This window comes from Poecile atricapillus, chromosome 7, assembly GCF_030490865.1.
Source record: "Poecile atricapillus isolate bPoeAtr1 chromosome 7, bPoeAtr1.hap1, whole genome shotgun sequence".
Lineage (NCBI taxonomy): Eukaryota > Metazoa > Chordata > Aves > Passeriformes > Paridae > Poecile > Poecile atricapillus.
Window position 1 is genome coordinate 9991940 of NC_081255.1, and position 26860 is coordinate 10018799.

At 41.7% G+C, this 26860-nt stretch overlaps 1 protein-coding gene across 4 annotated transcripts in view; it reads left to right on the forward strand.

The window, feature by feature from the left end:
• The window catches only part of MTA1 (metastasis associated 1), a 73350-nt gene that overhangs the window by 37114 nt on the left and 9376 nt on the right, over nucleotides 1-26860 (forward strand). For 2 of the 4 annotated variants that reach the window (XM_058842537.1, XM_058842538.1), the window contains exons 11-17: nucleotides 4926-4984; nucleotides 11281-11396; nucleotides 12197-12348; nucleotides 13972-14161; nucleotides 14542-14631; nucleotides 16495-16647; nucleotides 17476-17511. In XM_058842537.1, coding sequence (XP_058698520.1) covers nucleotides 4926-4984; nucleotides 11281-11396; nucleotides 12197-12348; nucleotides 13972-14161; nucleotides 14542-14631; nucleotides 16495-16647; nucleotides 17476-17511 — 796 coding nt within the window. Of the gene's footprint in view, nucleotides 1-4925; nucleotides 4985-11280; nucleotides 11397-12196; nucleotides 12349-13971; nucleotides 14162-14541; nucleotides 14632-16494; nucleotides 16648-17475; nucleotides 17512-23138; nucleotides 23151-26860 lie in introns of those variants that run through there. The other 2 variants (XM_058842536.1, XM_058842539.1) reach the window with 2 other exon arrangements.

The following is a 26860-nucleotide window of genomic DNA, read 5'->3' on the forward strand; positions in this document are numbered from 1 at the left end:
TTGCAGTGCAGAGATATCACATCAATTAAGTCTGAACTGAGCTGATGACCTCATCTCAAATTCCCAGCTTGTACAAGCAAATAATAGCATGAAGCATTTATAAAAACCTTGAGAGAGCTATCTATATGTAACCACAAAGAGAAAGCATAGGAAGTTGTAGTTCAAATAAATGGTGTATTACATTTATATTTTACTTGATGAGTGCAGTGTCTTTGACAAAGTACATCTGTTGCCATTTTTTCCATCTGTTTCTTCATAGTGTTTATTCTATGCAGACTCTTCCCTTGGACTAATACCACAAAATGATTCTGAGGCTGGCAGCATTTTTCTACATAAGATATTGAAAGTATCCCAAGTAAGGATATGCAAAGTGTGTACCTCGAGTTTTTGCACTTCCAATTCCCTCTTTCCAAGAATGTGATTAAATTATATTCCAAGTCTGTATGTTACAGGGTTTAATAAAAGTATTCATAACTTAATAATCTTGCTTATTCTGGTCAAATTTTTGGCTGAATGAACATTAAACATGCATTTGAATTGTCTCTTCCTGTGAGTTACAAAACATAAGAATGAAGATTTGTGTCACCAGCCAGTTGCCTTCTTGGATGAAGAAGCAACAGTTAGCTGGGAGCTGTTTACATCCTTCTGGATTTCTGTATTTCCTTTGATGTTTTCTTGGCAGGAGAAAACACTGCTGTAATACTGAATCACAATTTCTGTTTCTTGCCATTGAGGAAGGGACATTTTGAGTTGCCTGTGACAGAAGGGCCCTTCTGAGAACTGAACAATAACTTGTACTCATGCTTGGTGTACCTGAGATCAGGCTCAGTGCAGCACTGCCTTGTCTCAGGAGTAGGGCACCGAGGTGGAGATGTCTGCAAATTGGCTTCTTTTGCAGCATGCATTTGAATCTCTTACCCAGTAATTTTTATTTGGCTTTAGCTGTGCCATGCTTTTGAGGATTAGCAGCATAAGTAGGAGTTCAGTCATCTCGAGAAGGACTGACCCTCCAAGAGCAGAACTGCTAGAAGGACTAATTCTGCTACGATGTCAGCACAGAATTGGAGGTTTAGTGCAGGTCCACAGTGATCCCAAGAGCTGCCCTGTCAGTAAGAGCCTTTCAGAGCTGTCATGAACAAAATGAGGGTGATGCATTCCAAATTCAGTACCCTGGGTCTCCTCTGAACATGTTCTTTTCCTGGGACAGATTTTCTGTGTCAGTACACAAGAGTGTCTATTTCTGATTAAGGAAGGTTTGAAATGGCTTTGACCAATCGACAGCTTTTTGTTGGCTTCTCCCAGTGATTTGAGAGCTCTGAGGGTTGATGTGGTGTTTGGCTATGCCTACATTTTCATTTGGTCAGAGGTTGAGTTCTTACATAGTTGTGAATTCCAGGGTGGTTTTTTTTTTAAGACTAAATATTTCTACTGTTGTGCTTATCATTAGACGAAGTCCTGAAAACTTTAAAGCATTAAACCTTCCATAGGTTGAGACAAGCTTGGGACATGACAGTGGCAGATGACTGAATTAGTCACATTCTTTCTGAGAGTTAAGGGCTTTAATTTACTTTTCCCATTTTTATTTGTTTCTGAGGAGCAGGTAACTTCAAGGGGAAAATCAAATACTATCAATTTCTACTGTTCTATTTTTTATGTGGAAGTGCCATTAGAGAAGTATAGGAGGATTGAGTAGACAGAGAAAGTTTGGCTTAAGGTCTGCATGGTGAGAACATGCCAGGGAAAGTGGAAGTGCCCTTCTATTTGACTCAGAGAGGTTGGGATCTCTGGGTCAGTCTTGATGCAGGCAGAAAACATCTTTCTGAAGGGATTCAAGCCTGCTTTGTACCTAGCCCAGAGCTGTGAGTGATGCCTTAATGTACCAGCCTTCATTAAGTCCTGTGTGCTGAAGTGTAGAGAAAACATCAGTGAGAGGTTTTTCCACATTTGCAGCATGTTTTATCCCCAAACACCTCCTGCTGAACCTGTGTTAATATGGAACTCAGTCCCTTGCTTGCCAAAACTGCCAGATACCATAGGTACAACCCATCCATTCTGAGATGTGTTGATGGAGCACCAGCAGCTGGGAGCATTTCTCTCAAATATATCACAGACTAATTCCCTTTTCTGTCCCACCTCCCTGACCTCTGTTGTATGCTCAGAGGTTTGAAAAAAAAAAAAAAAGCAGTGTGAAAGTTCTCCTCTGAACCCAGAAGATGTAATTTGTCTTTCCTATCATAAACTAATGAAGGCTTAACATCTGAGGGTGTCTGAGGCATCCCCAACCCAGCTCTTGTGTTGTGGATGTTGAAATACCCACAGTGTTCCTGGATTACTTCTGTTACGTCCTCTTTATAAATGTTCACTCTCTAGAAAAATGACCACAAACATTTGCTCTGATATGTCATTATAAAACTCTCTCAAGCTCAGTGGATAGCATGTCACATCTGGGAGAGGATATATAAAAGACAGATGTTTGCACCAACTTGAATATACAGTGCTTAGTGCTTTAATCCCTTGGTCCCCGTGGGATAGACAAGTTGGTAATATCTTCCTTTTATAGATGGGGAAAATATGATGAGGTAAATAAGAGGATATACTTAAGATCTGTGTATATAAATAACTCAGAAAAAGATTTTTTTTTTTAGGCCAAACTACTAGAAAAAGTTACAAATGTTCTGGGTTTTTCTTGGGGGTGATGACATTCTTAACTACATCAGACAGCATTAAGAATTTATAGCATAAATATGCTTCAGGCACAGATCAATTAATAACTGGCAAAGGACCTAGCAAAGCACTCTTGCAGGAAAGGGATTATTCTGAAGTTGTACACAACTACATTTCAGGCACCTTTCTTTTTATCTTCTGGGATCAGTCACTGTCAGGCAATAGGAAACTCATCATATCTGCCCACAGGTACTTGGTGCAAAGCCTCTTTTTGGGCAGGACTTTGTGGTACCTTCTGGAAAGCCTCCATTTTCCTGGAGTGGTGTTTGTAATAGGGGTGTGTGTGCCCTGTGCTGCTCCCCAGGCAGGAGAGGAGGCTGCTCTGAGGTCCAGGTGACTTATGGCAGTTCTTAGCTCATGCTAAGAACTCCATGGTCATCAGTCACAAAGGAAATCCGTGGGGTGAGGTTAACATTCATCACCTGTTTACTAAAATACTGCTTAATACCCTGAATTAGCCACGTCCCCAAGGCAAATGGCTTTATGTTGTGCACAGGAGAATATTGCAGTTGCTGATAATGCTTTGTGTCTGGATGAAGCTCTTGCATTCATACATTTCCAAAACTGTCATAACATAATGATGCCAGATAGTCCCCTTGGGAGAGGATGTCAAGAAAACTGCAGCTTTTTCCTCTCACAATCTAGAAACTTAAAAAGCACTACAGTTCCCTACCAGTGTAAGTTTCCTGAATTTCCTTTCTCAAGGAAATTGGATTCTGGTACTGGTCATCAAGCAGCATTTTAAGCTGTTTCTCAGTGCCTGGTGGTGGATTTCCATGTGTTTCCTGGGGGGACCATGAGCTCTGGAGCTGTTTGTCTGCTGATGTAAATGCCTGTGGCAGTCTGTGCCTGGAGCATGAAGTCCTCTTTTTCAGCTGGAGCTCCAGCTCCTGGGCTGAAGGGCACCTCAGCATGCATTTTAAGGGGTGGTTTTTTTTGTGTAACATCTCTCTGGAAGGTAGAGGAGGATTTCTGATGCTCTTTGAAGAACCATTGTGACAGCACTTCTTGGAGCCTCTCCTTGGGTGCTTTTGTTTCTTCCATGAAGATGCTCAGTTAGGGTGGTTTGAAAACATTCAGTTTGAACAGAACCTCTTCATTTCCATCACTGGCTGTTACTTGCAGGAAAAGGGAAGAGGGGAATTCTTTAAGAGTCTAGAGAGCTTTGGTGAGGAGCTGTTGGAGTGTCCTATGGAAAATTGCTGTTTAAAACTGTCCTGATAAAAGCTTTATGCTTACAGGAAACATTTACTTTGTTTTTTCTGCTTGGGTCTGTGGTGTCTCTGCAAAAACAATTTTTATGTTTGTCCAGCTCCTCAGTGACACACTCTTCAATTTTATTATGTTTTCTGGTGCTTCCTGCTTCTATGAAGATACTGACTTCAGCTTTACAATTATTTTCCTAGACTGTAGCCTTGAGGCTACTGCATAGAAAATGTTAAGCTAGCCTGTTTGTCTGGAATATCCCCATGCTGCTGGCTTGTCTGGAAAACATTGTCACAGCTTTATCAGACATTGCTGGTACCAGCTTTGAGCAGAGGTTGAACTAGAGACCTCCAGAGGTTCACCCCAGATTTGTTTTGCAAATGTAATAAAGAGAAAACTTGAATCTCAGAGTGTCTCTCTTATTGTTTAAATGGTGAAGGTTTGAGTTCTAAATTGACCTTCTTAATATTCTTAATAATTGAGCTATTATTTACCTTCTTAATGTCTAAAGAAAAATATCCTGTGTCACTGAGCCTTCAGGAGTTTAGAGTATCAACACAAAAGTCTTACTTGAAACTTGGAATTGGTGCAGCTGTTGGGGAGCTGTGATGGAGAACTTGCATTGCTGCATCTCTTATTGTCCAGTTGGTGAATGTTATCATGGAGAATTGACAGTGACATGGCAGATTTTCTTCTGCAGGGGAAATAAAAACTTTTAAAAAAAGGAATTTGAATTGAAATGAATGGGAATTAAAAGTTCAGCCTCATTTATAGCAGCTTATATAGTCAAAGGTATCTCTTTGACTTTTTTGAAAAGCTACATAGTGATGTGATGCCCACAGTTGTCTTCAGTGAACATTTTCTTGTTGGAAGAAGATTTAGTGGTAGCTGCTCAGTAAATAACTGCTGAAACCCTTACAGGTTTACAACTTGCCTCAGGTAAGATGGCTCTTACTCTCTTTTTATTTTAACCATTTTCTTTTTTCTGTTCCAAGAAACGATTGAAAGCAGCAGAAGCGGAGAGCAAGCTAAAGCAAGTGTATATACCCAACTAGTAAGTATCTCTTGTTTTCTGTCTCATTTTAGGGGGACTGGTGTTTTCCAGCAGTTTCCATGTCCTCCCAATATCTCTGTTTCCTGGTTGTGCTGTCATGTTGCTCATTTCCTGCATCCTCTGCAATGTTCCCACCCTGAAGTGACTGTTACTTATCTTCTAATTTTTATTTTTGTATGGGCTGGGAGTTGGGGACTTGCTGGCAGATCAGCATGTTTGTGAACAAAAAGGCAGCTAATTAACTGCTCAGTAATTTATCTGTTTTTCTTAAATTTTCTCAGCAGTGGATCACCACTGCATGTTTCTTTCCTATGTATCATTATATATTAAAAATACTGTATAATTTTTTATAGGCATGCATATATTTAAAACCAAAATTATTTGTAAAATGTGTCTTCTACTGCATTTCCTCTGCATAGCCTCATCAGTAGTTATTATAATGCAGAACTTCTAGTCTACCCCTTCCTTTCACTTTTCAACTTTCACTCCCAGATATGTTCCCCTGTGTATTATCCCCAATAACTCCTTTGCTCTTTTATGCTGTCTCCTTTTAAATATTTATGAACTTCTACCATCTGTTCTGTTACTTTAGATAAAACTAATTTTTATATATTTAGCTTGCAAGACAGCCCCTTATTTCTTCTGGAAATAGAGGATCCATGATTATATGTCAATACCTCTCAGGTGAATTTACTAAAAATGAGGTGTAATATCCAGAGTGAAGCCAAATGGATTTCTTGTCACGCAATTTTTCAACAATATTGCTTTTTGTGGACGGTGTTACTCTGCAGGGGGACACTGGACATCAAATTAAACATGAATTCACAATGTGATAAGCTCATAAAGCAAAAGGCAGTATAATTTAGTCTGCAGATGCAAAAGGATATTGCAGATGAGAGCCTGGCAGTCCTGCTGTTCTCTTGGATTCTAATGTGTGGAGGGAGGGCTTGGTGTTTGCAGGGTTGTGGTGCTCATTTGATAATGGCTGCCTGGAGTGGCATCTTACCCCTCAGCAAGGTAATTCCTGTTCCTACCTAGAGAACACATAATCAAATCAGCAACTTGCCTCCCTGCTTCAGGAAGGGATCTGGCTCTGCCCACATGGCTGCTCTTCTTGTCTCTGGCTCTGATTTCCAGTCACAGTTCATTTTATGAGTATTACACCTTAACTTGCATATTATTTAATTGATAAAATGGGGGATATGTTTTCCTCTTCCTTCAATATCCTTTCATGTGTGTCAGGAAGAGCAGCAATTACATGACTTAGTTAAACCTACATGAATGCTTCTGCTCTTTTCTTGCTATTAATACCTCTAAAGGTGGCAGCAATTAAATATTTCTATACTTTTTGTGTTGCTTCTGCACGAGATTGAATACAAGGTCTGGCATATAGGGACTGTATGGCTCCTACATTTTCTTGTGATCTAGAAGAAGATTATATTCTTGGCTTGTAATAGCAATGCACGGTGTAGGGATCTAAATATCAATGTTATTGATTTGTCCTTCTCGTGTTACTGAGCCCATTCCTGTTTCTAGGCTTGAGCCATAATGATCCACTTGTCACCTCAAAAATAAATTACTTGATGCAGGCTGTCACAAGACCTATGCAGAAGCGAACCAGCTGATTGACTGAAACCCATTTTAACAGTAACTGGTGTAAAATTGTTGGCAGTGAGAGACTCTGGAGGATATCAGGCTCAAACAATTTTGTCTTTTTTTTTTCCTCTGTCTGCGTTCCATTGATAGGGCTCTTGTTTGTTTCTCCAGTGGTAAATAGGAAAATCTAGCAGAGAGGAGGAAGATAATAAGAAAAAGAATAGAAGCTGCCTTTAAAGGTGACATACATGTTACACAATGAAAAATAAGAGCTCTGTGTAAAGCTTTAGAGTTGACATTTTTTAGCTTGAGACTGCACCCCAGATTTATTTACACGGGTAACTGAAGCATGGAGGGTCATACAGGTAATTGATGTGAGGTTATGGAGTCCTACACCAGCATCTTAAAAAAACACTTCTGACCCAGACTGAACAAGCATTTCTGTACCTCTTCCAAGAAAAGCCCTGGTTTTGGGGCAGACATTTGTAGTTGACAGAACCTAACGTCTGTAAATATGGCTTTGCAATGAAGCCCTTTGGCTGAAAAGCACTAATGTGCTTTCCTGGTGAAAGGAAAAAGTGCAAAATCAGTTAAACTCGGGGAATACTGAGAAACAAATGTTTCAGTTGTTTTCTGTAGCACTGTCTCTGTCAGTGGGAGTGGTGTTGAAGCAGAAACAGAAGTCTGAATGCACAAAGAGATTCCACATTCTCACATGCCTCATCCTGCCATCCTCCAAAGCGAGTGCAGTGCTTGGAAGACCTTCATGCAGGTGTAGTCTCAGACTCTTTCTCCTCCTAGTATGTAGCCAGACATACTCTACAGGTTGTTGTGGAAGTTGTACTCTGGTTTTACTAATCTCACAGGCATCATATGTACCATCTTCATTTTGCTGAAGATCTGGTCGTGAAGCTGGTGCTTTTTGGGATTAGGATGTCTGCAGTCGAGAAGGCTGAGACATCCAGTTTTGTGGAGCTTTCCTCTCATTTGCTTTGATCAAAGTGGTACCAGAAGGGGTAAGAACAGAAAGGGAAGAACGAGCTGCTCCACACCATTTCCAGTCTCCAAAACGTACTGGTGAAAGATGTAACATCTGTATGTGTCAATGAATACATTCTATTTACAGTATTTTATTTGAGAATCTCAAAGCGCTTTGACAGGCTGCAAACAAAGCCTCTCAAAGGCTGTGAAGCAGGGAAATGCTGTTCTCCCTACTGTGCCCTTTTGTGAATCCAGCAGGGAAACTGGAGGAATGAGTCAAAGCTTTGGATCACTACAAGGGGCAACTGCTTAACAAGCTGAAGCTAATTCCTTTGTCTGTTTCTTGGTTGTCCTCTGCTTGAGGAGCAAGACCATTTTTCTTCCCCATCTCATTGTGCAGAGGCCCATGGCAACGTGGAACACTTAAAAGGTGCAACACTGCTTTTCCCTCTGTAGCTGTGCTAGTTAAAATGGCAATCTCCAACATTTTGTTGGAGAAAGCTGCTCCTATTCAGAAAGCATTGTTTAATAATCATCAGACCTGTTCTTAGAAGTGGGTATTTACAGGAGGTTGGAGAGCTGGGAGGAAAGCTCACCTCTGTTGCCTGGATCCAGGCACTTCTGTTAGATACCTAGAGTTAAATGGCACAAATGTGCCTTGCAAAGGATTTTAAATTGTTTTTATTTCTGAGGCTTTATTTCTTAATTGTTCTGTTGCATCCAGCACACACGGGTTCTTCAATAACAGGAAACATTCACCAGATGAAGTTTATAATTATTTCTAACAGCAAAAATTTTATCACCATGCTGTGGGTCAGATGCTGTCTACTCATCTGCTGAAGGCATATCAGTCTTCTGATCAGGATTATCTTCAGGTTGGGTTTTTATTTTGTGCAGGGGCCTCAGTCCATGTTGACAGGCTTCTCTCTGCATGTGCTTTATTGCCTCCATCTCTTCCCTTGAGACTGATCTGAAGGATGCAGCCCAGAAATCTGCACTTCATGGTCCCTGTTGTAGCATAACTGACTGCTCCTTCCTGAGACTTGATTGGAACTGCTCCTTGACTGAAACCCCTTTAAGAGGCTTCCATTCCTGATACAAGAATGGAAATGACAGTTTGCCACACCATCAGTGTTCTCACTACTTTATTTGCATCTTTAGCTTCAGCTTCATTAATTGCTTAATGATTCATCCAGTTACTCATCCGATTTTCTTGTTAATCGCTGTGGCAGCCTTTGGTGATATCAAACAAGTTTAATTAACATATCATCAACAATTAAGAGCTTTTTGCTTCTCATATGATGAAAACATTATCTGTCTGAATTTTATTGTTACTTCCACTGAGAAATTTGACCGTAGCTTTGGAGCAGGACACTCTGGTGCTTGCTGCAGCTTCATTAATTGTGCTGCAGAATCCTGGAGTTAACCATGACTACAGCGTGTTCATCCTTCTGATCAGCATGGATTGGTGGTCAGCTTTCACCAGTGCATGCTTTCCACTCATGTTCAAATATCTTATAATGGTTTATAAGCTTATAAATAGTTTATAATGGTTTTAGAGAGGATAATGGAGTCAGGCCATTATTCTCTTTATTGGTCCCAGTTCTTTTGGCATGCTTTGCTGGGCTTTACTGATGGATTCCAGACTATTTGCTATATTTTTGGGGAATAAATCCAAGGTATAGAAGGGGAGCAACAGGCCTGATGTTGAAGCATAAGGCTTTAGTTTTCTTTAGTTCAGTCTCTTTCTCTGTGGAGCAAAGTGGCTTGCAGCAGTGTGCATCTGGGAGGGCTGTTTGTTTTGCAGCATCGGGGCAATGTTTGCACATGGAGTTTGCTGGTGAAGCATTGGCAGAAGTTCTTTTGCAGCAGGTTACTATAGTGACGTCCCATAGCAGACGAGCCTGAATGTTCCCTCTTTCAAGTGTCCCTTTGTTAAATGTGCCCGTGGATCTCCTGCCATCTGCGGGGTCAGAACTTGGTGCTTCTCTGATAAGCACCCTGAAACGCTTTAATCTTTGTAGGACCTGGGCAAATTAATAAGCAGAGGGAGATAGAAACATATTCAGGTTTGTGAATTAATCTAAATGTCTTTTTTTTTTTTTGCTATCTCCTGTGCTGCTTTTGAGCTGTATATGTGCTCAGTGCACTATAGGAATAAACTACTTACAGTGTTCCTGTGCCACTTGGCTCCTGAGCTTTCTCTGCTGCAGAAAGGCTCTGAATTTTACAGTGAGAATGCTATCAGAAGTTTTTCCTGGACTGGACAAACACAGTCTTGCCTCTTTTTGCAACCGATGTGTGCTTCCTGTAGTTCATTTACAGCATAACCTATTTTGTCTCTGTCAAAATGGAGCATTACTGAGCTCTGTATCTCAGAATCTGATTGGACATTTTCAGAGAAGAAGGATGTTTTCTGGATGCTTCCAGGGCAGCACCAGCTTTCCAGTTGTCTTCAGAATTATGCCACTTGGAACTCCTTTGCTTTCAGGGATCATAGCTGAGAACATGAAACCTGATGCTGGTGCCCCATTAGAAAGAAATGAATTTGGCTCTATTCCCACAACGCTGTTTCTGTAGCACTGGCCTGGGTGAAACACAGCAAGTGTTCTGGGCTGCTGAAATCACTGTGACTCCTCTGTCAGTGTGCAACTGATGTGTAAGAAAAGGGGATTTCAGAAAGCCATTCTAAGATATTTCTGCTTCCAAATAATGGGTTTGTTAGTTGGAAATAAAAGGAATATTCCCACTCCCCTCAGTCTTGAGGTAAGAGATAGGAATGTAAGCAGCATTGCAGTTCAGGTTATGCTCAGCAGTTGGCTCCAAAGCCTGCCTGCTCTTTCTTGCTTCCATAATGTGAGCTGCTAACAGAGCCCCAGAGCCCTTCCATGTTTGATAAACCCCTCATGTGCTCTTGTGTGAAACTTCACATGTGTCTTCTTCCACCTTCCTCCATTCCCCAGATGTCCCAGATGTAGCAATCCTCTCTCCTCCTTCCCTCCCATGCCACACATTTTCTGAAGGGTCATTTTCCCCCTCAGGCACTTTTTCCTCTGTAGAGGTTTTGTTCTAATCCATATTGCTCTCCATGCCAAGGTTTTGTTGGCCTTCCATTCCCAGCTCCCACCAGTAGCTTTTGTTTTGGCTCTCAGCTCTTGGCTTTTCCTGAGTGATCATTTTAAGGAGGGTATAGAGATGAGCTGAGGTGACCCAGCTGTTGTTCCATGCTGGGTGTACTTGTGGGAATTGTGGCCACCTGATGCAAACCCTTGCAGAGAGACAACATGGAAATATTTGTGACTGCAGACCAGGGTTATATTTCCCTGAATAAAGCAGACATTTCTCTCTGTCTGCCTCCTGCTCCAGCCCCCAGCCTCCTTTTTGGAGATTTAAGTAAAGTATCTCTCATGTTGAGGGCTTGTGAATAAGATCTGTTTTCACCTAGATTCACATGTCTGGGATTGTGAATGAGATACCTACCTGGCCTGGTTTATTGTTCTTTAAGAGGTTTTGAAGTCTTGTAAACGTTATTTTCATTATCAATATTTAAAAAATATTATTGGAGACAGTGTGTTCATGAAAATCAGATTGCTGGCAATTACAGCTGGTTCTGGTGAAATCTGCATCTTCAGACATTTTGGGCCATACCTTCAAAAGTCAAATAAAAAATTGCATGCCTAAATTAACACTTGTCTTTCTTTTTTGCTTTGTGTCTTAAGTAACAAGCCAAACCCCAACCAGATCAATGTAAATAATGTCAAACCAGGAGTGGTGAATGGTACTGGAGTCCAGGCACAGAACGCAGGAGCAGGACGGGCCTGTGAGAGCTGTTACAGTAAGTGCCAGAACGGCAGCTGAGGTGGAAATGTTCAAGTAAAAGCTGTCTTATGCTGGGGTAGGGGGGCAGAACTGGATGTAGCAGCATTTAAGCAAAATATTTTTGAGGTTGTTTTTGTTTAGTGTTTTGTTTTTTAACTACTGGTGGTACATTTGTAAATAGAATTATGAAGTACTAAAGGGAGAGTTAGTAAATGTTCTGCATAATTGCAGGTAACTATTGAGTGAATATTTTAGTCACCAACATGTGAATTTAACAGGTTTTTTTAGTAGATTTCAAAGTGTGTGACATCACTGTATTTGATCTGCTGCCTGATATTAATATCTAATATTCTAAGTTCTTATGATTGTGCTCCTTTATGGGGAGCCTTTAGAGATGCTGGAATGTAGGACTGTATGAGAAGTCAGGTCATGGACTGCACATTCTTCAGTTGTAAAACAAATATGTGGGAAGTTCCTGAAGACCATCTTTGCTGTTCCCCATGTTCTGCAGAAATTCTCTTGCAAAAAGGGAACCTTCAGTTCCATTGGCAGGAAATCTTCCCATCCTAATAATTGTTTCTTTCTGTTGGCATTTTAAAAGGGATGTAGATTAATCAATGTAATCAATTCTGCTGAAATCACAAGTGTGTTTAGCAGTGGTGATGACAGTCAAGCCATCATCAGTTTTTAAGGTCTGTTTGAGCTGTGTGTTGGGGGCGGGGTGTGTTTTCTTTTGTGCTGCTTCTAAAGAGAATAAAGATCTGAAAAGTGATCCTGTGTAAGGATATATATAATTTCCACCTTTGTTATCTCTAGCCACCCAGTCTTACCAGTGGTATTCTTGGGGTCCCCCTAACATGCAGTGTCGCCTCTGTGCATCCTGTTGGACCTACTGGAAGAAATACGGTGGCTTGAAAATGCCAACACGCTTAGATGGGGAGAGGCCTGGACCAAACCGCAATAATTTGGTGGGTATCCAGCAGGCAGAGTGCTGTCTCTGCCTGGCAAGCTGAGTGTCATGCTACCTGCTCACTGTTCTGAAATATTTAACCACCAAAAGAATGCCTTCAGCCTTCTTTGTTGTCCTTGGGTTTGGTATTTCGTGTCGAGCAGAAGTTGGCGCGTTAACCTCGGCCAGGAGTAATTTGTTGCCAAGTACTGCCCTGAGGAAAAAAAACCCATCGTTTGTTTAGCAAACCAGCCTTCAAATGCATGGAATGACTTAGTGGAGATGGGAGAAACTGAAATGCCAGCCAGTGTTTCTGGTATTTGGTTTCCATGAGTTTTGCTGTAGGGGGAACAGTACTGGTTTTTTTCTCTCCAAAAGAATTAATTATTTCCTGAAACCTATTTACTCTCCTAAGGCATATTCAAAATTAGATATACCCCAAATAGCTAGTGGCTTTTTAGAGATCCTTTATCTTGTTTTTCTACCTAGTCCTATTTTATTTTTTTAATAATCCTCCTTTTTTGGATGGGTTTGAGTAAGCATTGTATGAGCCGTTTCTGTTTCATTTTTCCTCTCTTATTCGAAAACCAAAATTCTCAGATTTTTTTTTTTAATTTGGTGAAAGTTTAATCTGGTAGCATTAGACATTAAGCTGATTGGAAAAAGTAACTGTATCACATGGATAGAATGATAGCACACACTGAATTTTTATCTCAGGATAATTTCTTTCCTCTCTCCTATTCTTTGCTATCATTCCCTTTCCATTTCTTTTGTTTAACCTTTATCCTTTCCAGGCTTCTCTTTGCCCTCTGAAGCCTCCTAGTTGCTCAGATAACTGCCTTATACCTCTTGTTTGTTAATTAAAAGTATGTAAATAGTCAGAGAAGGGAAGGCCTTGTTCTCCCCAAACTGAAACTTCTTCCTGTTTTCCAGCTATGGGTGGGTCTGAGATAACAAGATACTACTTGCATTATTTCATTGGTTTACTTAGTTACTTTTCATAAAGAAGATAACTGCTTTGGTTCTCAGTAGCTGATAAATATCTTTCAGTAGTATTCTTTATTATGTGCAATGAGTATTTGACATCTGTGATTGCATTTGCTGAGTTAAGAGTAAGAATTAAAACAAATTATTGCAGCTTTGAGCCAAAACCATTCCTGCGTGCCATACGTTTGCTTTGGAAAGTGAGTTTGTGGTGTGTATTTTTGTCATGCAGCTCTTCCTGATTTTCCTCTCCTTCTGAAAAATGCTTTGTTATAACGGGTTTGCATTGCACATCCAGAGCAACCCTAAGCACCCCAAACTGTTGAGTCTATAAGCTCTAAATCATCTGATAGCACCAGGTAACTTCATGCCTGGCTTTTGGATCCCTACCTTGAAACTTGTGACAGCATAGGAATAAACCCTTCCCTGTGAATGAAAAGGTTTACCTTCCTTTTATCCTTTGAGATATTTGGGGTAAGACTTGGGAAATGGGGAAATGTAGCTGGGCTAAAAATACTTTCATCTGTGATACCATTTCTGTTCTTACATCTGAGAATCAGTAGTTGAAGTGATTTTACATAATACTTTCTCTTCTTTAGATCCATACTTTCTCATAATTACTTTTTCAGAAGCCCTTTGTATTTTCCTTTCCCTTCAGAGTCCTCATGGTGTGCCAGTACGAAACAGTGGGAGTCCCAAGTTTGCTATGAAGACACGACAAGCTTTCTATCTGCACACAACAAAACTGACCAGAATTGCCAGACGTTTATGTCGAGATATCTTGCGCCCTTGGCACGCTGCAAGACACCCCTATCTGCCTATTAACAGTGCAGCAATCAAAGCAGAATGTGAGTGTGCTGCAGTTGGGACCTCCTTGCCAAGTCTCCTTTGAGACTTTGAGACTCCTGTCCTACAAAGTTTTGAGTTGCAGCTTGCTTGAGATGCTCTCTTGCACATAGCTAGTGCTTTCACAAAATCTAGCTGTTCTTGCAGAGCCTTCTGACTGATGGCAGGCTGGGCAAAACAGCTTTAAAAGTTCATGAGTTGTTTGTTTTGAAACTATTACGTGGAGCATTCTCTGTGTTTGTGTCCTGTTGCCAGGGTCTGCTTGCCACCTGTAAAATTCCTTTTAACGGCAAAGCTCTTTCAGGACATTGGAGTTATTCACTTGGTTTTGCTGTAATAGCTAAATGTCTTCACCCTCTAATTATTTTTCTGTGTTTTACAGGCACAGCACGTTTACCTGAGGCATCAGAAAACCCATTGCTATTAAAGCAAGTGGTTCGAAAGCCTTTAGAAGCAGTGCTCCGGTATTTAGGTATTAAACAAACCAAACCATCACATGCAAAACCCCCCAAAACACAGGAAACACCCTCCTAGCTGCTCTGCTGACCATCTGGATTTTCCCCTTGGGTCTAGATTTAGATGCTCATCCTGCATTAAAAACAAACAAACAAAAAACCCCACCCTGCAAACAAAAGAAAACATGAAATCCATCTTGTTAACTTTTTTACTTTTCCTATTTAATCTGACAGACCCAGTGTCCCTGCAATCCACTCTGGGGTCATAAAGCTGTATCAGAAACTTTTTCAGGTGGAAGGAGGGATGTATTTGCTGTGGCTTCTGATATATGATATGGGGACAAATTGCCATCTCCTAGTGGAGGCCCTAAAATCACGTTTTGGGAACATTTATTTGATTATTCACTTCTTCCAGTTTTGGGCTGTCTGGAGGTAGTTTGTACATCTGGGTCCACCAAGAAGCCTCCTAAAAGGAAGGTTTAGGACAGCACTGTGTCCCACAGCCTGTGAATCATTGATGGCTGTTCTGTGCAGAATCTAAACAAGGGGATTGATCATACTTCTCTTTTTCGCTTTCCTCTCAGGTTTTGCTGGGTTTTTAATTATTTTTTTTAGTTACAATTTTCTTGAGGGCTTTTTCCTCATGAGCTGATCTGTGGGGCAGGACTGAGTAGCTCCATCCAGAACTTTGGTGTAAGTTTGAGGTGCTGGAAGGATCCAGAATGATTCTGTGTGACATGCCAGTGCTGACTGCAGACAAATGCCAGATCCTTTTCCCCAGTGCTCCCAGTTGCCCTGCAGACACCCCTCAGGTGATTCTGGCAGCCAAACGTGAGTTTCTCCTCAGGGAAGTCTTGGACAGGGCCACTTTGAAGGCTTCCAGCTTAGCAAGGAAGCTTATTGCCTTTTTATTTAGATAAGCAGCACTGGAGTTGATTTTTAGGTTTCTTTGAATGTTTTTGTTGATGAAATACTATAAGGCTGAGGCTGTATTAAATATTTACTGCTTCTCTGTTGGGTGTTGTATTTCTGCTGTGTACTAGAGGGACACATGGATGGAAACATATAGTGCAACAAAAGAGAGCAAATGAAGGGGAGAATTTTGCTGTTGGATAAAATCCTTATTTGAATAATTGTACAGAAAGTAGCAGTAGATTTTGAGTTTGCCTTGCACTTGTGTCAGGGTCTCTACTAGATTACTGAGCTGGGAGAAAAAAGTGATAAAAATGGAGGGAGGCTGATGGACTGGCAAGGTTTTCTTGGTGGGATTGAATGTATTTCTCATTCTGCTGTTGGATCTGCAAGAGAAAGAGTCAGTTGAAATTCTCATTTGCTGTTTCTTGTAACTTTATCAAAGTATTTTCAGCTGAAAAGTGTGGGCTTAATCTTTGCCTTGGCCCAAAGCTAGAAGTCAGATGTTGTGTTCTTTATAGTGGTTCTTTGAATCTTCACTTTTTTTCCATTAGAGAAATTGTATTCTTTATAAACATTTCTGGCAAATTGGTAAAGTTGTAATTTTCCCAGAGTTTAGGGGTGTTGCATGATCAACATGGCCAAAGTTGGGTTTTAGTATACAGCACTCCAAAAATCACCCCAAATTATTGGAGAGCAGTAGATATAAAGTGCTTTTGCTATCAAATCTTATTTTAGGATAATACTATGACAATGATTTCAACATCTTTAGTAGTGGTGAATTCCTAAATATAAATGCTTTATATCAGTAGCAACCTCCAGTCAAAACTATTGACTGAGATAGTTTGTACATAAGAGAAGGTATACTTGGTCACCTTGGAAGTTTACAGGTTGTTTTCAGATTTATAATTCCATATAATAGATAAGTTTTCTAATTAAAAAAATTCTACTTTGCTGTTTTCCACCAGAGTCTCATCCATGTCCTCCGAAACCAGATCCTGCAAAGAGCTTGTCCAGTTCTCTCAACAATCTGACTCCTGCTAAGTTTACACCTGTCATTAATAATGGGTCCCCAACAATCCTGGGAAAAAGAAGCTATGAACAACACAATGGAATGGATGGTAAATATCTTGCCATAAAATTTATATTTTATCTATAGGCTTTTTCTTCTGTCCTTTCTGTATACCAAGGAGATGATGTAAACTTACAGTCCTTTATATAAATTCCAAGTTTCTTATTCTTGAGGGAGGTTATTTTTAACTTGTGTAGAAGCCACCTGTCCCATTTCTCCTTTTGGGTGAGGCACATGATGTGCACAGCCCGGGAGGTGCATGCACATAAAGTCACTGTGCTGGTGGAACTCTGCCTGGCTTGGCCAACCTCACAAATGGGACAGCAAAGGAGAAACTTCCCTTCATTTTATACATTAGCAGTGTGAAGAATACCCTGATAGACTTCTTGAGTGATGTTTCCCTTGTTGGCCCTGTTACTGACCACCTCTGTGCCTGGGCTTCACCTCCTCAAGAAGGAGGCAAGGGAAAGGTGTTTGAAGTGGGAGGTAGAAGCAGGATGTTCCTGGTGTGGACTCCAGGTCTCTGTTCTGAAGAACTGCTCTTGCTTGAGATGTCAGGGAAGGGAAAGTGCAGTCTCTATCTCAGATGAGGAGAAGAGGGTCTGTTGAAAAGGTTGTAATGGGAGTGAGAACACAGAGTAGCTCTCCTTAACAGGAGAAAGCAACAGTTGGTGTAATGGTGACTCTCAGCAGGAAGGGAGATCCAGAGAGTCTCATTTTTTACCTTTAATTTTAACTTTCTATGTAGCTTATCTGAAATACAGTTACAAACATTTGATATCTGATTGTGTTTTAACATTAAGAACTTTTAAAACTGCTGCTGTTCAGGTTGCTGATGTGATGTTTTTCTCTTTTCTGTTCACTTGTGCTCTATCAGGCAACATGAAGAAGCGCCTGTTGATGCCTAGCAGGGGTAAGACCTTGAAGCTGCGCTCAGCTTATGCTAGGAGAGTGATTTTTAGTTTCATCTGCTGGCTTGTCTGTGCTTTGTGGCTAATGAGTCTGTGTGCACCTTCTGTGTTGATGTCTAAGTGTTCCTTGGGTAACCACTTCCACCCATGGTTTTGCTGCTCACCTTTCAGGCTTTTCACATGCAGGCAACAAGTTGTACAACCCTACTGAAGACATGAAGTCCTGTGCTCAGAATTGATTCCTAATTCCTCAAGTTGGCAGAATAGTCTTCCAGCAGTTCTGTGAAACTGCAGGAGGCTGTGATGGTTGGTTTGAAAATAGGTGTTGTTTCACTGTTTGACTTCTAAGAAAGCAAAGTTTCACAACAAAGTCTTGAACTGCTTTGAATACACTTGGACTGTATGTACATTCTGTACATTCTCTGCTGGCAGTAGAAAATGATTTTCAAAATTTCCACTGGTTAAAAATGAATCTGTTCTGAGTACTGAAGAGATGTCATACTCTTTCATTTGTGATAATGCAGGAAACATAGATATGATGTCACTTCACCAAATTCAGTAGAACAGACCAATTTGGAGTATTTAGGAGACAGACAACCACAAAATGTCACTGTGACCAGGCAAACACAAAACTTAAGCTTACATGTTGCCACAAACTGGCCAGCACTGCATGCCCTGATGATAACCTTTGTGTTTCATGGCTGAGGCAGTGGATGGCTGCTTCCCATATTTACATGCATGCAAATATGAGTGCATGTGGAGAATACAGCAGTGAGGACAGTGGTTGTTCTACTGTCTTACTCTCTTTGGAAATTCATTCCTTGATACCCTGTTGCTGAGTTTTTGTGTGCTTTGTAACTTGTCTTTTGGGAAGAATAACAAACCCCTGCTGCGTTGGTCAGTTTGGCTTCCTCGAGAGCTTTGTCCAGTAATGAGGGATGTAGATGCAGAGTAGCTCACTGAATTTCCACAGCTCCTGGTGGCTATCTGCTTATGGGCACACCTGCTGCTCCCTGCTGAGTGTCCTCCTCAGCAGATGACACACTTGGAAAGCTCAGAGATGTTGTGGCCCAAAGGAGGGAAGCAGAAGAACGGATCCTTCCCTCCAGAAGGCGCTCTCTGTGTAGAGCACTGCACTTGATGACACGGTTTTCTGGGAATGGAGGATCCCTCTTTTAGTGTTCCATTCAGCTAACTGTTGCTGAGCTATCTGCAAGATTATTTTGGAAAAGTACCTGTTCCTCAGAGTTTGTGTTTCTCTGAAGCAGATGTGTGTAGCTGTGCAGGGTCTGGATCTTCCTGAGCACCTGCTGCTCTAGCTGTTCATTCTGTTCTCAGCCAGCCACTGAAATACTTGCTGGAGTACTTGTTCCTGTAACTGCTGGGTAGCAGAGTCCAGTTCACTCCCAGAATCTGCTTACCTGCTGGGGTAGTGAGTGTTAACTGGATATTCCTGTGAGCAGTTCAGCTTAAACCTGTTGGTTGAGATTTATTTGTGAATGGAAAACATTTGCCACGCTGCAGTTTTGCATCTGTAATATTTCCTGAGCCTGGGTTGCTGGAAGCTCTGCCAGGACTGGGAGGGAAGGGAACCACCTGCAAGGAAATATTTCAAGAACTTGGATTGAGATCTGCTGGGCACAGGGAAGCAGATGGTGGAAGTTTGGTGGATCTCTTTGTGCCCTGGTGCCTGTTCGTGTGTTGGTGCCTCTTAGCACAGGTTCCCAGTTGCCTTGCATGTGAACTGGTAAACCTTGCTGGCTGGGGGCATGGATACAGCTGGTTTCCTGTGCCATGGAAGGACTGGGATTGTTGATCCTTGGTTTTGGATCCATCCAGGCTTAGTAGTCTGGGGGGGCTGCTGGCAGGAAGGGCACAAGTTGGAACTGCTGTGGAGAAAAGGTGAATGGCAGTGAGAGTGATGAAGCCCTGTGACCAGAATTTAAGAGTGAGTATAAAAGGATTGAAATAAACCCATCTATGCAGAATAACTGATTTCTGGATTATAGCTGACCTAAAATAGTAGAAAAAGATTAATGAGAGTAAGCCTGAATTGTTATAACTGGCCAGAATCTGCATTTATGTAGATACTGTGGGAAATTGGGGGTGTTCCTTTGTTATTCTAATGTTTCTCATCTCCTCTTGACATTCTGACTGGTTTAGGTCACTGTAGGGGAGTGTTCTGAAAAAAAAAAAAGATGGTGTTAAGGTGTCTGCACAGAGAGGCTGAAAATATTCTTTCTGCACAAATATTGGTGCAGGAAGACACTTTGTCCAGCTGTGTTCAAATAGTTACCAAAGAGATGTTAACCTAGTGCAAAATAGTATCTGTTATCAGGGGATTTTTCTGCTTCCTGCTGATGTTCTGCCCTGGTGGCACCTGGAGGACATCCTAGGGTTTGGGCAGGTCACTGTGCCAAAGTCTGGGACAGGGGACAGTGGACACTGTTCTGGTGAGCTTTAGCTGAATTTTCTTTGCCTTGTGGTGCTGGGCCATCACCTCCAAGCACAGGGGAGAAGTCTGAACGCTGGAATTCATGGCTGAGCTGGTGGCATGTGATGCTTTTGTAAGGCTTTCCTGCAGGCCAGGTGGTAAAACAGAATATAATCAAGAGGTTTATGTGCAGGAAAGAGCCAGGTAGCAGCTTGTGGCTTTGTACAGTGTAAAGCATTAAGTTTGTACATGGCAATTGTAATTCACATTTTTCCTTTGGAATTCTCTTTATTTGTTTTGGTTTTTTTTTCTCTTACTACTGTAGCTCCAGCTAAGTAATTTTAACTTTTCTTTTTCTGACTCTGGTTAACCCTTGAGACCTGAACTATTTCAAGCTCAGAATATGATTTATCTGGCCAGGCATTTTGAGTTTTGACCAGTGCCTGAATTCCAAGAAGAGAAAAGTAGTCTTAATCTCATGTTCTCACTGCCTCCACTTTATTTTACAAGAAGATTGTAGATCTTTCATCTGTTTTGTTTTCCTCCTCTTCAAATCATGTTGGAGGCATCATTAGGCATACAGTACACTTCCCAGCTCTCCTTCAGCATTAACTTAGCATGGACAAATTGCTGCAGAATCCTATTTTTGGAACATGAAAAGTACATGGAGTCTCATAAGCTGTCAAATAGAGTGAGATGTTAAAAAATTAGTAGTTTATTGTTTTTTCATTGGTGTTCTGGAGCTCAACAGACAATCTTTGCCATGAAACTTCCTCTAGAGAGGCAGAGAGAGGATGTTTTGTGTGCAGGAACCTGTTTACTTGATCCCATACATCCATGCAGTGTGGGATCTGTGTGATACTTTTCTGTACAAATTCCTGCTGGGGGAAGGGAGGGAGCATTGTTAGATTTTTATTTTTCTCCCCTCTCTTTTACACCGTGCTGGCTTTCATCTAATCAAATTTGTTTTTCAGGGTCATCACATGCACTCCTAAAATTGGCAGAAAGAGGGAGAACATGAATGAGTTGCTGCAATAAAAGGAAGGCTTTTCCCAGCAACAAACTTGCATTGATAACATGGCAGCAGATCCAATGCTGAAAATTGGAGAGGGTTTATAGAAGAGCCATGAAAACAGGGAAGGGACTGGAAAACACAGTGTATAATGGAAAATGCTTTTATCAAAGTGGAAGTTGTAGATGTTTGTCTCTGCTGACAGGAACAGCAGAAGTATAATAATAGAGGGCTTTTAGTGTAGCTGGGAGTGGAATAACGAGCTGCAGTAGCCAGAAGGTACAGCAGGGAACTCTGGCTGGAAACAAGCTGCAGCTTTTTGAGCGAGGTTAATTAACTGTTGGGATACCTTGCTTCTGCTGCTGGGGATTTCTAAACCCAAATGGGATGTCAGTCTAATTTAACATGTTCTGGTTCATTGTTTCTCACATTCTTTTTGGGAAATGTGAATGAACCAGAAGTGGAAGCATTCATCAGCCTGGCATGGCCTTAGTTCAGTTATCAAGAGATGAGCATGGTAGTGGAAGCACTGCTCTGGAACAAAACCAGCTATCAAGGTGGAAAGATGGGGAAGTTCTCTAACATCAGCTATGTTGGGGACCAAAATTATCTCAATATTTTATATATACATGCACACACACACATTTATATATAATATATATGTTTTTTCCTGGCTGATTTAGACTTGGAGAAAATGTGAACTTACCTGTATGCATAAGTTGCATTAAAATTCTGCCTTTATCACCAGTGACCCCAGCTGTCTTTCCTCAACTGAGCCAGTGGAAGTCTGCCCATCCAGGAATTGCTGTAAATGGCAGGGAGTGTTGGTCCTTTAATAAATGGTGGGTGCTGGGGAAAAGGCCTGGCTGTGGCTGTTGGAGTCCAGACCCCAGTAATGCTGACTAGAGACAAGAGAGCAAATGTTCAGTGCCAGCTTCAGCACAGCTGGGAAGAATGTCAAGTTGCTTGAACTGTTTTTTGGAGACCCCAAGAGCCATGTGCCTGTGCAACTTCCTCGCTTTAAGATTATTTGCTGAAAATACTGATTATTTCTGAGAATTTCATGTGGGATTTTGTATTCAGATGCTAAGTGAAATAATTTTCACTTGCCTTCAGTTTAGCCTTGATACTGTGATTAGGTTCTTTTGGTGTTGTGAAGAAAGATCTGAAAATAAAATCAGCAGATGGGCATCATGCTCTGTGGATCAGCTAGTGAAAACTATTTCATTTAGGAGTGATGGCATGGAGTAAGATGCAAATGTTGATTGAGAGTGCATATCCCAAGGCAATGGTAGAGAGCAGGTGTAATTAATGTGAGAGGAAATTAATGTATAACAGAGCAAGGGCAGAATTGCAGGTGCCCTGGATAGTACAAAGCCTGAATTTGTAATTGAGTGGAATGTGTGACACATATCATTCATATATATACACACACACAAATACATATATATATGTATATATATATATGATGTATAATACTCCTGATGCTAAGAACAGTGAATAATTCAGTGCTTTCTAGTTTTGATAGCTTGGATCAGCAAATCCTAAAGCAGTGAGAGCTCCTTTCTCTCTCCTCTTTTTTTAACCACTTGGTGTGTTGCAGCCAGGCAGAATCCAGCACGATTCCTTTTTGGAATAGGAGTGGACAGTAAGGATCACTCAACCTCGAGACAGAACCTCTCCCTTCTCAGTGTGCTTATCCAAGGAGAGCTGCCGGCTCTCTGCAGTTGGATGTCACTGTTAGAAAGTATTAGCAGGGTTCTTGAAGGGTTTGAAGCAGGGGGTAGAGCCTTGCAGGAGCAGACACATCATCTGGGAGGGGCTGTGGTTACAGCAAGTGAGTGTGACCTGCTGGACCAAGCATTTCAGGGAGTGCTGTCCAAATCCAGCGAGGTTAATGTGCAGGGCTTGGTGGAAGGAGCTGGCTACAGACCACTACTCATCCAAAATAAAAGCTGCTCTTTGCAAAATCTCTCATTTGGAGTTACTGTGTGTTTAATGTTGTCTTGGTTTTATCTGTCCAGCAGAGAACTGTGATCACTTCTGTGTTCCATTACAGCCAAACCAGTCTGTCTATCTCTATTTGTTGCATGGGGCTGAGCTACTGTATTCTGAACTACATGAATCTTTCCCTTTTTTAACCTTAAATCTTTTCTTTCCTTTCTCTTTGCCAATCTTGGTAGGAACTTACCTAGGTAAGTAAATTGCAATTTTAACACTATTTTTATGTACAACAGAATTTTAAGAAAATGTTCACCTAGGTGGTGTTTGGCACAATTTATGCTCTGTTCTGCTCATTGTGCTTACCTTTCTGAAAGTTTGTGGCCTCTGATTGTTAGAAAGTGGACACTCACAGTGGTAAAACACTCTTGGGTAGTTACAAGAGAGGCAGGGGTGCTAAAGGGTTCTTGCAAGCTGGCAAAAAGTGTATGTGTGTATATGTCAACACACTGAGACTGCCTCGAGTGAACCAGTAACTTGGAAGTGAAATCCTTGTTCATCAAACCTCATTCATGCATGCATTTTTATATTATTTTCCCAGCTTGCTCACAAATGCAGTACTGTTGATGTTTTTGTTACTGCTGGGGAGGATGGAGTCCCAGCAGGAGGATTACTTTTGGAACAGGAAAATGCATATGAAGAGGATATGGATTTTAGAAAGCAATAGTGGAGTCACTGGTTGTGAGAGAGTGTGTGAAATTCTCTGCATTTGTTGTGGTTGAGGATGTGCTTCTGAGTCTTAGTACACATTACATGTTCTGCATGATACTTCTTGTGGGTAAACAGAGTAAAAACCAAATGCCATCTGTGACTAATTGCTCAATGAAGGACCCAGTGTTTTGTGTTTGGTGGGTATGGGAAGATTGGAGTCAGTAACTTTGAGTAAACACAAGTTTACCAGCTCTGAGTTGTGTAACTCAACTGGCTGGAAGCTGTGCTCCTCTTCCTCCTCAGTACCAGGGTCAGCTCTGTACAGACTTGTGTCAAATGGGCTGTAAATAAATAAATACACAGCAGCAGTGTCTGTGTTCAGCTGTGGAAAAGCACTGGGTGCTTTCTGAGCAAGCAGAAAGTTCTCTGTGCTTCAGCAGCTTCTTGAAGCTTGCTGTAGTAACTTCATGAGAATATCCCCGTGCTCCAGCCTGCACTGGAGCTCACTGCTGAGGGTTGAGGCTCTCCTCCTTCTCCACATGGCAGTTGTGTGTAGTGGGGTGTTGGCAGAACAGCAGGCAGAATGTGAGCAGTGGGAGTAGCTTTGGGAATGTGCCGTCGAGGTGCTGAGTCGCAGGGGATGGGAATGGAGCAGCAGAGAGCTTGTCTGGAGTCAGGCATCCAGTGGGACCAGATGTGCTGCTTTGATTCTCACTGGGAAATTTGATTCTCCCTCTTTATTTTTGGGTGCCAGCTATCCCCTGCTCCCACAGCATGTTCTTGGGGCAGTGCTGTCGTTGCAGCTGGAAACAAATCTTAGTTGCAATCTGGAAACTGAGTTCTCTCATTCAGTTTTGTTTTTTAACAAATCCAGAAGCATGAAATCCAAATGACATGAGATTGTTGGAAAAGGAGCAGGTTGTTTGACTGAGAGGTGGTTTCCCCATCCTTGAAAGATAACACAAAACTGCAAAGTAGCAGCAGTTAACAGAGTTAATCTGGAGTTTTCAGAGTATGTTTCAATTTCCTTGGCTGCAGAAGAGTGGAAGACCTGCTTAGATTTGTCACTGTCTACCTTTACACTTTGTGGTTTAAAGGTTTGGTCAATCCTGGAAACACTTCCTTGTGTTGTTTGTGTATTTTTGTGTCATTTGGAGGAGGTCAGTGTTGATGCTGATGTGGAGCTGTGTAAATTCAAGCAGTTGGACCTTAGATATGATCAAAAGGAATAATCAGATTTTCTACCCTGTGTCATCTCTAGACATTCCTCCATAAAATACAGACTTCTTTTGGGGTTTAGTTCTGGAGAGGAGCTGCCAGAACTGTTGTATTTTGCTCCTGATTTAAATTCTTATGCTGTTTTATTTTTAACCTGCTTGTGAATGCTTGGGGAGACATCTCTCAAACCTTCATGTGTGAAAGTGGAGCAGGCACGTGGGGCAGGTGTGAGTCTGGCATGGTGAATTCTGTCTGTGCCCACAGACACAGGACTGGTTGAGTTTTTAGACATGCCTGTCTCACAGGCTTCCTCTCTCACACAGAAGCCACCAAAAACTTTTGGGTGAGAATCCATTGTTTCCAGTCCAGATGCATCCTGTTGACTTGCCAGCTGTTCCACGATGGGTTACAGATGTGCTGTCTCTGCCTCTCTTTGGTGACAATTGTGCACAGAAGTTGCTCATTTAACAGCAGTGCTTTGAATGCATATCCTCTTAGTGTGATTTTTAATTGCAAACTCAATCAGGTCATTTTAGTGCCTTTTACTGAAGTGTGACTAAAGTGAAAATTCATGGATTAATTCACCAATATGAATATGCTAATTGATAACCTTATTGCTGTGAAAGCCAGGGTATAAATTGCATTGAAGCTGTAGCTTTGCTTTGTGTCCTGTTTTACTGGAGGAAGAAGTTGTCATGGGCAGCTTTATCCTAGAAATGGCTGTTTGGGAGGGAGGTGTGTCCCTGTTGTTAGCACTGCTGCTGTGCTGCTTGAGAGCTCTGAAGCTTTGGGGCTCAGAGCAAGCAGCAGTTCTGCTCAGCCTTTGCTCAGTTTGCATCCCTCAGCTTCTCACCGTGGAATATTCTGGTTTAATTCTGGTGCTTGGAAATAGCACTGTTTACTGTCTGTACATCCAGCAATAGCATTGCAGCAGCAGCCACGTATCAGGACAGTCTTTTCTGGCATCAGGGGTGTTCTTACTACAAGAAAAGAACTGATCTGGAGTGTGGTTGAAAGAAAATCTGTGGCTTCATTCCAGGGACTTGATTTACATCTCTCAGAGTTTCTGTGAATGGAGAAAACATAATCTTTCAGTTATGGAAGGGGGAAGACAGTAACAAGTGCTGGAGCTTAGCTCTGAAGCTGGCAGATTCTTGTTGCATCCTGCTGGCTGTGCTGTTTCCCAGCATCCTGGAGCCCTTTGTCCATCCATCCATCCATCCCAAACAGCTGCTCACAGCTGTGTTTTGGATGCCATGGCTGCTCCCATGGAAAAACAAATGATTTTCTGGCGCCTGCACCGCCTTTGTCAACATCCAAAGGTTGTTACTGGCCTTACTCGGTGCCTGGCACATCTGTCCTACAGACTTGATGCAAATCTTCTTGGCAGCTATTTCTTCATCTCTGTGGATACCAGGCACAAAGATGTGGCAAGAACTCAAACCTTGTGTCTTCCCCTTTGAAGTAGCTAACAGCATAACATCCACACAGGATGGAAAATACACTTGCTATCAACTGATGATTCTAATGTGGTGTATTGTGATACTCAGTGCTCAGAAAATGTCCCCTGCTCCGCCTTCCTCACTCCTGACACTTTACTGTGCCCTGTGTTTCCTGTCACACTCAATGCAAGAGCAGCGTGTTTGGTTTTACCAGTGAGAGCCTCCAGGAACCTGCTGGAATACAGACCATGAGCTGTGAAAGTCCATTCTTGCTGGATTCTCTAAAAAGTTTTTCATCCCAGCTAACTCACTAGCAATGGGAAGGTTCAAAGATCCTATGAGTGTGAAAACAGAATTCATACTGAGACCTTTTGCAGACAGCCATAGCATCCTGTAGTGCCTGTTGGATTTGGTGCACTGACAGGATTTGATTTTGGTTCTCAGCCAGAAGGGGCTGAGGAAGGTGTTTTGGTGCACAGATGCTGATGAAGTGCTGTTTTGTGGGAATGTCCATCTAGGAAAACCAAACTGACAAACAGCTTTATTGGATCATTCTGTGGCAGGCTGTGGTGCCTTGGAGCAGCACAGGAGCT